This window comes from Lytechinus pictus, chromosome 6 (assembly GCF_037042905.1).
Source record: "Lytechinus pictus isolate F3 Inbred chromosome 6, Lp3.0, whole genome shotgun sequence".
Taxonomy (NCBI): Eukaryota; Metazoa; Echinodermata; class Echinoidea; order Temnopleuroida; family Toxopneustidae; genus Lytechinus; species Lytechinus pictus.
The window spans coordinates 22,405,072-22,418,005 of NC_087250.1; the positions used below are offsets into that span (position 1 = coordinate 22,405,072).

The window sequence follows — 12,934 nt, forward strand, 5'->3', positions numbered from 1 at the left end:
CAAAGGTCATTTAGGGTCAATGAACTTTGGCCAAGTTGGGGGTATTTGTTGAATTACCATCATAACTTTAAAAATTTATGGATTTAGTTCATAAAACTTGGACATTAGGTTAATCAAGTACCACTGAATATCCTGTGCGAGTTTCAGGTCACATGACCATGGTCAATGGTCATTTAAGGTCAATGAACTTTGGCCGTGTTGGGGGTATATGTTAAATTACCATCCTAACTCTGAAAGTTTATGGATCTAGTTCATAAAACTTGGACATAAGAGTAATCAAGTATCACTGAACATCCTGTACGAGTTTCAGGTCACATGACCATGGTCAAAGGTCATTTAGGGTCAATGAACTTTGGCCAAGTTGGGGGTATTTGTTGAATTACCATAACTTTAAAAATGTATGGATTTAGTTCATGAAACTTTGACATTAGGTTAATCAAGTACCACTGAATATCCTGTGCGAGTTTCAGGTCACATGACCATGGTCAATGGTCATGTAAGGTCAATGAACTTTGGCCGTGTTGGGGGTATTTGTTGAATTACCATCCTAACTCTGAAAGTTTATGGATCTAGTTCATAAAACTTGGGATATAAGAGTAATCAAGCATCACTGAATATCCCCTGTGAGTTTCAGGTCACAAAACCAAGTCAAAGGTCAGTTAAGGTCAATAAACTTAGGCCATGTTGGGTAATTGTTGAAGTGCCATCATAGCTTTGAAAGTTTAGGGATAGAGTGAATGAAATGTGGACATGGGTGTAGTTGACAGTCTTAAGTCTCCGTTCAAATGTCATTTATGGTCAATGAACGTGGTATTATGTCATTATATGAATGATGTTTTTGTTAATGATTATTTTATAGTAGTTTTCAAAGTTAGCACTGCTGCTGTATTAAATTGCGTAATGCAGGCGAGACTGCCAGAGGCGTTCCACTTGTTTTATTATTATTCACTGTGTGCTACCTTATCACGCTTAGCATGATTTGTTGTTGTTGGAACAATTGTGTTTTTGCACAAAAGCAAGTAATTAGACCTAGAAAGTAAAGTTTCTACTTTTTTTGCACCAACCATGATTCTAAGGGAAACTTGATATATATTTCAACTTTTATACTTCATGTATGTGCCTTTTCAGGTTTTCTTTCCCACCTAATAATTTTAAGGAAAGCTATTTCTCCTTTTTTCATTTTATTAAGATGGATTTCACGTATCCAATACTATGTCATATTTCTTCTAATTCATTTGTATAAATGTCAACAAATACATTTTTCTGAAGGAGCAACTTACAAGACAAGCCTAAGCTTTTTTTAGTTGGTACCCATCTTTTATTTCAACCTTTGTACATTTTAGATCACAACATGCGAACATTAATAAAACAAATAAGTCAGTTATAAAGTACAACCAGGGTAGTTTGCAATAGTAATTCAATATTTTTATTTCAGGTAATCTATGAAGCAGTGCGTGGATCGTCATTCACAGGTGACATAGCCCTAGATGACCTTGACCTGTATGAAGGAGATTGTAAAGGTGACTGAACTATTTTCATTTGTTTCATTTATTTGATTTTCTCTGTATTATATCTACCATTGCACTCTATATGTAGACATCTGCGTATTTCGTTATTATGGGTTCGGTCGTTTAAAATTGTGATTAACTTCTTTTGTCCCCTAAAAAATTGTTATAAGCTAGTCACATATTTATACTTATCCCTCTGTTTTTATTTCAACATTTTTTTGTGTTTGTTTTGATATTGTACTTTTATCTTGCAATTTTTTTTTCTGGAAATGTTGAAGTAAACTTTAAACTTGTAAACAGTTAACATTACTGACACAAATTTTTGTTTGCATGATGGTGGTATTAAAGGAAACAAAAACTTAATGACTATGTGATCTACATGTATATACATGTACAGTCATTGCTCATTTGGACACCCGTTTTGCTTTGTATTTTCAATGGGCATACTCATGAGTACTTTGTAATATGCAATTATTCATGACAATTAACGTTTCTATGTGGGATTTAATATCATGGTGCAATTAAAAACAATGAAAAATATTTGCACTATCTCATTGACTTGTCAGCAATAAAGCACAGTATATTTAGTCAAGTACTTCTTGCAGCCTGAAAAAATATATTCATATTCAATTATTTGCTTATTTTGGGAGGAAATGATTTTGAAATGTGGGGATAAAATATGAATAAAAATCATGCCTACACAAGTTGCAAGATGGCACGTTTTAAGTAAAATGAAATGAAATGATAAAGAAAATGCAGATTCTGAGTGTATAATTCGTCACTCTTCTACCCTTTTCAGCCGCCCATGCATGTGACTTCCAGTCCCCTGACCTATGTCAGTACACACAAGATGATACGGATGATTTTGATTGGTTGTGGGGTGACGGTAGTACGGACACGATCGGAACTGGCCCGGATGTAGATGCTACGTACGGTACAGTTTATGGTAGGTCAAGATTCGAGACAGCAAGCGGAGAGGGCATAAACACTTTACAGTGTCACTGGTGTTGCTGTTACGTCACTTCAAGATTCAAGATTATTTGATTGATTCCAACAAAGAAATTGATCTTCCAATGGCTTTGAAATACATACCAGAACGATGTTGATTATAATGTATCAAACAGAACATTTCAAGTGAATAAAATAACTTTCTGCAACACCTTATTACTTCTTTATAGACACAATATTATCCAAAAAGTAAGATATATGCATTCTGATCCCCCTCCCCCTCCAGAATACTTAACTTTGTAACAATATCCAGTATATATTTTAGTTCAGTTTTTATAAAATTTCAATTTTGGCATAATTTTACTCTTTTTATACAAACATGTATGGTTTCCCTACATTTAATGGATTTTTTTCAGTAGATTACCCCAAAACCATGCGTGAAGGTATTCTGATAATCAAACACTGGTTTAACTCTAAACTAAACAAGGTTTTGCTTTCAAACTTCTCATCCTGTCAATATCACCTTCTTTCGCTGTTTCCCGATATCATAGGAAAGTACATGTACATTGATGCCACGAACAGGAGTCTTGGAGACACAGCTAGGCTGATAGGACCTACATTCACCCCTGAACAATCCGGGATTACCTGTTGGACATTCTATTACAATATGTATGGAGCAGATGTTTATACACTGGATGTTAAGGTAAACAATACTAGAATGTAAACACATTCTGAACAATTTTTTTTTAAAGATTTTATTAAAAAGCTTAGTGTAAATCCAATTGATATAATTTTCAGGTGTAATTTTTCTCCAGGCTTATTCACTTATATTTATATTCGATTTTGACCTGTAGCACTTGATCATTTCCTAACAAGTTGTTTGACACACATGCTGTTAACAGTACCCTGTAGACAAAATTGAACTTCAGTTAAACATATTTTTTATTGGAAATCCAGATAGCACTGTTGATGATTTGTGCAAATTTAAATGCAAAGGGAAATTATATTTTAACAACAGTTTGTGTCTGTTCTTTAATAAAAATGGCTTTGTTTGTGAGATACATAGTTATATAATCAATTTTGTATAATCCTACTGAATGAATCGTGCACATTTACTTAAAGTATTTGAAATTTATGGTAAAATTAACCTACCTTAAAAATCAACATTGCAAACTACATGTATCCCAATCAGAAAATAGTTCGGTGTATGATACTTTTCCTTCCCATGCTTATTTCACAGTTGCAATCAGACCTTACTACATCCCTTTGGTCAACAGCTGGTAACCTAGGCAACTCTTGGTATGGACAGCAGGTTACAGTGACGTCATCCATTCCTTATCACGTGGTCTTTGAAGGAACTGTCGGATCAGGCGAGCTGGGAGATATCGCGATAGACGATATTGATTACAAAGATGGACCTTGCGAAAATTCAGGTATTTTTTTATAAGATTTATTTTAACTAAATGGCATTCTTTTTCAGCAACATGTAACAAATATTTATGACCTTAATTCGGATTTCATATTCAAAAATATTTCCAATGCTATATGTCAACCAGATGAAAAGACATATGATTAATAAAAATTTACCAAAAAAAAAATAATAATTTTGCACATATTCCAGCAAGGCCAGAAGCGGAGTGAAACAAAAAAAACAGCAAAAAGAAAAAAAAACAGGTCCCACCGGGATTTGAACTCGGATCGCTGGATTCAAAGTCCAGAGTGCTAACCATTACACCATGGGGCCTTTGGTGGTTATTATTAAGACAAATTACTGAAGAAGGTAAAGCATTGTTCAATTAAGATATAAAGAACATTTGCTTCTTGGAATCCTAGTAACTAAACAATCCTCGGAATAAAGATTGAATTTGAAAGATTGAAAGGAATTCAGTTTGCTAGCACTGCTTATTGTTCTTGTTGGTATATATGACAATGCCTGGGGTCGTCAAGGGCACCCCTTTGTCTATTGAATCTAGAAGGTATGCATGGACCTTGTATAATGCCTGTAAAGGACAAGAAAACAAAGATATTCATAAAGCCTGCCAGAGCTTGGTGTACTTAGCACCAATTGTGTATGAAGCCTATTTAGTGAATATTTTCTATTCATTCATGATTAACTTCTATTAAGCAAGATCTTGGGGCTGTGAACATTCTTTGTATTGTTCGTGTAATGTTTTCAAATCTAAAGAATGATTTTTGTGGCTATTGGAAAGAAGAAAAAAGTCCTTTAACTAAATTGTGTGTTGTCCTGGAAGCTGCATCAATGGCCCCATGGTGTAATGGTTAGCACTCTGGACTTTGAATCCAGCGATCCGAGTTCAAATCCCGGTGGGACCTTCTTTTTTTTTCTTGCAAATCATCATTGCAGATTTGAATGTAATTTTCCCCTTTGATTTTCTTTAGTTTTTACTGCGATTGATTGCATTAATTTTAATTTGATTGAAAGAATACTTAACAACATGAATAATTAAGATTTATTTTTATTGTGCTCATACTTTTCTAATCTGTTTGGCGGCTTTAAAATGTCTTTAAGGATCAAACTGATAAACTAGAATAGTGAACTCAAAAGTAGTTATTGCGCTATATTATTACAAAACAGCAGAGATCTTATGTAAAATAGAATACATTGCTTTTTTCTAGTCGATTGTGTCAGTTACTTGATATTTCTCAGAGTGTAACAGTTTTGGTTCATTGGGATCGTTGGGGGTCATTACGAAAAGCTAAGAACATGGCTCTTTCATGGAGTCTTTATTTTGTTTCAATTTCTTATTTTCTGAAAGACTATATTAAAGTGCAGGTCATATGCATATTACTTACATAAATACTTATTACTAATATTCTTATTGTATGCTTTTTGTATCTATTGTCATTAGATACTTTATGGATCTATTCATATCGTATGCTTTTTGGATCTAATCGTATTAGATACTTTCTGGATCTGTTCGTATTAGATACTTTATGGATCTGTTCATATCGTATGCTTTTTGGATCTATTCGTATTAGATACTTTATGGATCTGTTCATATCGTATGTTTTTTGGATCTATTCGTATTACATGTAGATAATTTATGGATCTATTCATATCGTATGCTTTTTAGATCTATTCGTATTAGATACCTTATGGATCTATTCATATCATATGCTTTTTGTATCTATTCGTATTAGATACTTTATGGATCTATTCATATCGTATGCTTTTGGATCTTGAAAGCAAAAAAGATGTCCAGATGTATGCTGACATAGCAGCAGAGCTGGATTTCAACTATTGTAATTTGTTTCTCAACATGTGAACGCAATTCCCTCCTGCATTTGTTCCATGAAAGAGACATTGATGAAGTTGAATCACTTTATAAACTGGGATGCTTCTTTAAAGGAAAAGTCCACCCCAACTTAATAGTTGATTTGAATAAAAAGAGAAAAATCCAACAAGCATAACACTGAAAATTTCATCAAAATTGGATGTAAAATAAGAAAGTTATGATATTTTAAAGTTTCGATTATTTTTCACAAAACAGTGATATGCACAACTCGGTGACATGCAAATAAGTCAGTCGATGATGTCCATCACTCACTATTTCTTTTGTTTTTTATTGTTTGAATTTTTGAATATTTCATTTTTTACAGATTTGACAATATGGACCAACTTGACTGAACCATATAGTATCAAACAATGCTAATTCCACATGTTCAGGGAGAAATTATTATTTCACTTGCCAATGAGGAGAAAATAAGAATATTTCATATAATGAAATACAAAAGAAATAGTGAGTGGATGATGTCATCAGTCTCCTCATTTGCATACCAACCAGGATGTGCAGATAACTGTTTTGTGAAATTAAGTGAAACTTTAAAATGTCATAACTTTCTTATTTTACATCCAAATGATGAAATTTTCAGTCTTTTGCTTGTTGGATTTTTCTCTTTTTATTCGAATCAATTTTTGTTGGGGGTGGACTTGTCCTTTAAATGCACCTTGTAGTTATTTCACAAAATCATCATGATTATATCTTGACTTCTAATGGGTCTTTGTTTCCGTTTCTTTTCCATGCAGTTTCCTGTGATTTTGAATCTGGTTTATGTCTATGGAGTAATACACTGACAGGCGATGATTTTGACTGGATCCGACAGAGTGGGGCTTCCCCGACCACTGGGACTGGACCTATAGCAGACCATACCTTAGGCAATGCTCAAGGTATGTATTCACTTCATTTCAAGTCAGATCACTTATTCTTCTAAGTAAAAACTACATTGCCTTAACATGAAGTGATATATGAAATATGCAGGATAGGTCAGTAAAATTAATTCAATAAAAAAATGACAGTCAAAGGGGATTAACCCATGACAACCTGACTGTGAATTGAATTAAGAAGTATTTAGCATCAAGTTTACATGGAAAGGAATATCCACTATTATTGAGCCATCCACTATTATTGAGTGGAATCACCTGAATGACGCTGTCATCAACTCAACATCGACAAGCTCATTCAAGAAGGCCATTGACAGAACCTTCTAATCCTCACTCTGCCCTCTCTCACCCGATGCATTTATGCCCAGGAGGGCCCTGCATCGTATACATCCAGATATGATTCTGTCCACACTTAAAAATAAGTCATTCAAGAAGGCTTAGTTTAAGCTTACCAAGATGCTGCTGGTTTATTAAGAGCTTCTTAGTATAGCTAGCTGGTATGGCATGTTCCTGCTTTTCAAGAATTATGATCATTCACAGTCGTCTGATGTCCTCTGAGTACATAACATTACTCCCATACATCTTAGATTTAACCTTTCGGAAGACCAGTCTTTGTAATCATGTCATTTCCATAATGATAGTAAATTTATCATCTTTGTTTGGTAGGTTTTTCAGGCGGTCAAATTTTCTGTGTTTCTTTGATGTATTACAGCTGGTAGGATCACTCTCTCTGTAATTTAATCATTTCAGTTTTTATCAGAGGAATGATAATTGCAGAGCAATTAAGTTAATATTTCAAAAATTAAGAAGCTGGCATAATTAATTATTATCCGAAAACTTAGGCTTTTACATGTACATCGAAGCAAGCTCGGTAGGCGTTGGAGCCAAGGCCCGTCTTATCAGCTCCATCTTTCCTTCTACTACCGGCTCCTGCATCTCCTTCTGGTACCATATGTATGGCTCCACCGTCGGGGAGCTCAATATCCGGGTCGTCGATGCGCTATCCGGGTCCGAGGATTTCAAGTGGCGATTATCCGGTCAGCAGACCACCGATCAGAATGGCTGGTTGGAAGGAAGGTTTTCAGTCATGAATGGGGACGGTATGATGGTAAGTGTAATTGTTTCTCTGTCTGTTTTTGTTTGGGTTTTTTAGTGGAAACTCTATAAGCTTTACTTGACTGGGAAATACTTCTTGTAAATTCATTGATTATATTTCTTCTTTTTCATTTCAATTTCAACAAAATTTACAATGTAAAAATATATATAAAGTACAGATATTAAAAAGGGGAACCCACTGGAAAGCACAGAAGCACAGCTTTTATTTGTGAGTTAGTTGCCATAAATAACCGATTAAAATGTATCTTTCTTTCTTCAGTAAAATTCGGATCGTATTTAACAAGGTCTAATAGAATAATAATGGAGTCAAGATTTTTATGCCTCTACACTGTTTATTAGCATTATCATGTTTGTGCAAAAATGATTCGATCGTTTTTGTGACTGAGTTTGAATAAATTTTTTAATGATAGAACAACACAAACAATGTAAAACAAAATGTGAACATCATTTTAACTATTTTTTTTTACTTATGCAGCCAACTCCTACTCCTCACGATTCATTGGTGGTGGTAAGGGGTTTCATTCATTGAGGTGTATAATTACACACTGCAAAACACCAGTGTCAATTTAACACCAGACCAGTATCTAATGTCCACACCAGAGAAGTATTGAAACAACTCCACTTTGGCATCAAATCGAAGCGAAGCTGTTTTAACACTAATTGGTGTTGTAAAAACACCTATCTGAGGCAAACAACTGGTGTTGTTTAACACTTCTCTGGTGCTGACATTTATAGATTCCGGGCTGGTGTTAAATCTACACCAGAATTTTGCAGTCCATTTACCTTCATTATATAAAGTTTATTCCAAAGTATTATCCAACTTTTTGTACGAACTGAATGCAGTACCTCGCAAAAATGTACTCTTTATCTCTTTTTTATCTTCATCTGTATCCAACACGCAGAATATAATATCGTTATACATATATTTATTGATCACAAAATAACACAACCCTTGATCGCAGTACGGCCTTCTTTCTGAAAGCAATTGCAATTATTTCACTTTCTATTTTTAACGAAAGAATAGATTATCAAAGAAAGGTATAATTTTCCCTCCCTTGCTACTAATCTTCTTATGAGAAATTGGACCCATAAGCTTCAAAGGGTTAATCCACATCAAACAAATAATTTCACCTTGCATTCCAGCTCTTCTAAAGCAGTCAGCATTATTAGCATTTTCAGTTGTAGCAATCTTCATTATTTTCAACATACATGTATTTCACAAATTTCTGATTGCTGTCATGTCAATGATTTTGATTAATGTCATTTTTTTCATACTATTTGTTACTTGATACATGGAATTAGAGTACTCCATCTAATTTTACCAATATATTGCATTCATCACTAATAGCCCCATCCTATGCACAATTTTGTAGAATTCGCTTGATGCATTTTGGGAAAAGAAAAACATATTTGTATGCCACCGTATTTCAAGGTTTGCAAAATGAAATTGTTCTTCTTTTTTTTGAGAAGCAAAGTTACTTAATTGTTAAACACTTTTATTCTTATCACTTGTAAACCCATCCGCTGCAATTACAAACAACTCCATGCTCCAAGCTTATTGTATTCATTCTCAAATACCTCTTGAGTACAGTGTATTATTTTTATACTCACAACAATACCTCTATTTATAAATCATATATTGGGATTAACACCAACCCTTTTTCACATTCATTTATTTTTTTTATATAATGTTCAATGGTTCCTCTCAATTCATATTTGTTTTCTTTTTGTAACCTTTTCCCTTTGACTTGAATTTTCATCCTTATATTCAATCTTGTTCACAAGTTATTTTTAAGTGAATTTATGTAATGATATTCTTCTGCATCAATCAATCTTTTTTTTCAGATCATCATTGAGGCATCAACAGGGATCAGTTACTATGGCGATATAGCGATTGATGACATCACTGTTCAGGATCAAGTGTGCCCAGGTAAACAAATTTGTGGGGTTATTTTATTATTTGTTTAGCACCCCCCCCCCCCCTACCTGCTCTCAAAATCATATTTTAAAGTTCTTTCTAACTTCTGATTTTCACCAAATAAAGTGCACAACATGATTGATATAGATTTTAGATGCTAAAAATATTATGTGTCATGTTATAAGCATAAATATTTCTTTAATTTCCTCATTCAGCCTGCCCCTCCCCCAAACAAAAAAGGGTTTCTCTTCAGTGTTGTTCTTCACAATGTTCATATCCTCTCTGTATTTTTTTTCTCATTTTTTCTCTATGGATTGGCAATGATTGTTTTTGTCTGTGTATGTTCATGCATTGCATGCACTATGATACTGTTTTTTCTAACCATTTTCAGGTATTCTACTATTAATTTTATTCAGTTATTATTCATTATAATTATTTTAGAATAGTAGACGTTAATGGTTAACATTTAAAGCTCTTCCTTCCATTTCTCCCATTTACATCTGTATATTTTTCATTCAGATAGAGATAATCTATGTAGCGACGAATTTCTATGTATAATCTTGTCAGCCACTAAATTCTTTCATTCATATTATTCCCATAATTGTTATTCTAGTGTTCCCGAGCAAAGCTGACCCAACCCTCTATGACACGGTTACCTGTGACTTTGAAATGTCCCTATGTGGATGGGTACAGGAAACCAATGATGACTTTGACTGGACAAGATATGCAGGTTCAACGTCGTCCGCATCAACTGGTCCGACGAGTGACCATACGACTGGCACAGGTGAGCAACCCTTAAAAGAATACATTGTTCAATTCTTTAGATAATATTAATTATTATGGGCTTCTTAATAGGCTTTCTACTTTGTTACCTTCTGATTTGGATTATTCATAAATTTCTATTTAATATTGACAAACACCTTATCATTTTTTAAATAAAAATTTACCCTTATTTCTTGGGATTGAATATTTGACATTTTATTCTTTTCCATTTTATAATTATACAAAATATATCATAAAAATATAAATTTACTGTTGTCAAGATTATGTGCCTATATATCTAGTTTACCAATCACTTAATAATGTGATAAATTTGGTAATGATGACAAACTGTCCATGATTAAGGAAAGATAAAAGTAAAAGAATAAAACATTGTACCTTTGAAAGGGTTTAGGAGACCTTTGATCAAGTCCTTCCACTGTCTGTATTTTATTCTTTGTTTTATAAAAGAGCCTTTCTGAAAGTAACTTTTTATAATTTTTTTATGGGGACAAGGCTCATCCCCAATAGTTTTTTTTTCTCTCTCCTGAAAGTGACACATGCTAAATGTTAAGATAATGATTGGTATTATTATGAAGGCTTTTTGTATCGATCTGAAAGAAAGTGTAGGAAGTAATTACCTACATTTCAGATATCTTAGACTTTGAGCTGTTTCTTTCCATGAAAAATGTATTATTTTAAAATCCCATGCAGGATATTACATATACTTTGAGGCGTCAAGTGGCGTTTTGGGTAGCACAGCCCGGGTGAGATCATTGGCGATACCCGCCACGCCTACAGGGGCATGTCTCCAATTCTGGATCCATATGTATGGTACAACGATGGGAGCACTTAACCTGTATCTTTACAACATTTACGATGGCACAACCACTTTGGTGTGGAGACAGGACGGTACCCTAAGGAATACTTGGATTTATCAGCAGCTTGATTTGATATCAAGTCAAAACTATCAGGTGGGTCTTTTTTCTGATTTGATCAGGGCCCACTTCTGTCACTAATGCTAAGATCAACTTACCTTGGCAATTAAAAGCGGAATAACCTTTAAAGCCAAAGACACTTCAAAAGCTCTGATCCATTCTTCTTTTCACTCTTTACAAACGGAAGTCGTAAATTCCTGATTGTCAATACATAGTTTGTTGTTTGTAAGAAACTCATCATTGGTCGGCACGGCATAACCTTTAGAAGTCCATTTTTACCATCATAACTTGGCTTTCTAAAATGTAACTTCCCCTTTGAGTGAATGTTTCCAAAAGAATATTAACATTTATTGAGAGATGATTTCAAGGGGAATGGAGTCAACATACCTAGGAACTTTAACCATGAGCTGATGTATTTTTTGATACCATGAAGAGCTGTCTTGGATTCATTTTTAAATAATTTTCTAGAGGTCTTCATTATAGTGAATTCTCCCCTATGGATTACTAGTATTGTATATACAATCCGTATACATTGGGAAACTGATTTCATCACTGCAGCTAACCCCTGACATTTCATCATTTATATTGATAGCTTCACATTGTCAATGATTCTCTATTCATATTTTTGTTTCATATGTAGTTAATCTTTGAGGCAGTTAGAGGATCAGACTTCCAAAGTGATATCGCATTGGACGACATCTTATTTGATGCATCGTCTTCTTGTCCCCAGCAAAGTAAGTGTTTTTATTATATTTTTATCTATACATAAATAATAATAATATTCCGCATTTATATAGCGCTTAATACATCGGAACGACGTCTCTAAGCGCTTTACAGACATATTATTACCCCGGTCATCGGATCCTTGCATGCCCGCATACAATGTATGCACCTTCTCCACTCCCTGGGGAGCATTCCAACAAGAGTTCCAAGACTCAATTGCTAGGCATAATACATATAGGCTTTCACATCCTACCGGGTACCCATGTAACACCTGTGTGGAGAGTGGCAAACTGTGGATTAACGCCTTGCCAAAGGACGCTAGGCCATGGTGGGATTCGAACACACGACCCTCTGATTACAAGGCGAGAGTCAGAACCGCTACACCACAACGTCTATATAAAGGTCTATATCCATCTGTATTGAATTCTACCTTGAAAATATATCTTTGAAATATTGTACCATAAAAAAAAATTAGTATTTCCTATTGAAATCAAGCATAAGTTTATTTTCAATTTAACACATATATATATCACAAATTTCAATTGAACAAAGGGCTTACCCTTGATTTTTTTTTTGACTGACAGTTGAGTTTGGAACTGAATGTAATGCAATGTCCACTTAATCTCATATCAAACTCAGTTTAGAGTTTGATCTGAATTAGCAGTCATCACTTTCTGATAGACACACTGTTATACTCTGACAAAAATCTTTCAGATGCTACTTTTATAGATTACTTCAAATATCTATGACAGTATGTGATATTTCATTAATTATCTGATATTTCTATACCTCGGGGGAACAAGGGAAAGTTTAATATATTATATCAGTATCCAAACATTCA

At 34.0% G+C, this 12,934-nt stretch overlaps 1 protein-coding gene and 2 non-coding genes across 4 annotated transcripts in view; 2 read left to right on the forward strand and 1 right to left on the reverse strand.

The window, feature by feature from the left end:
* Positions 1 to 12,934, forward strand: part of LOC129263112 (MAM and LDL-receptor class A domain-containing protein 1-like) — a 158,035-nt gene that overhangs the window by 41,100 nt on the left and 104,001 nt on the right. Inside the window, exons 43-53 of one of the 2 annotated variants that reach the window (XM_064101201.1) lie at positions 1,436 to 1,520; positions 2,308 to 2,454; positions 3,008 to 3,159; positions 3,697 to 3,889; positions 6,505 to 6,645; positions 7,482 to 7,747; positions 8,231 to 8,263; positions 9,601 to 9,685; positions 10,287 to 10,457; positions 11,147 to 11,406; positions 12,011 to 12,104. In XM_064101201.1, coding sequence (XP_063957271.1) covers positions 1,436 to 1,520; positions 2,308 to 2,454; positions 3,008 to 3,159; positions 3,697 to 3,889; positions 6,505 to 6,645; positions 7,482 to 7,747; positions 8,231 to 8,263; positions 9,601 to 9,685; positions 10,287 to 10,457; positions 11,147 to 11,406; positions 12,011 to 12,104 — 1,627 coding nt within the window. The remainder of the gene's footprint in view (positions 1 to 1,435; positions 1,521 to 2,307; positions 2,455 to 3,007; positions 3,160 to 3,696; positions 3,890 to 6,504; positions 6,646 to 7,481; positions 7,748 to 8,230; positions 8,264 to 9,600; positions 9,686 to 10,286; positions 10,458 to 11,146; positions 11,407 to 12,010; positions 12,105 to 12,934) is intronic. The other variant, XM_064101202.1, reaches the window with a different exon arrangement.
* Positions 4,129 to 4,200, reverse strand: TRNAQ-UUG (transfer RNA glutamine (anticodon UUG)). Its single transcript has one exon. It is a non-coding gene; the product is annotated as a tRNA-Gln (tRNA).
* Positions 4,719 to 4,790, forward strand: TRNAQ-UUG (transfer RNA glutamine (anticodon UUG)). The gene has a single exon. It is a non-coding gene; the product is annotated as a tRNA-Gln (tRNA).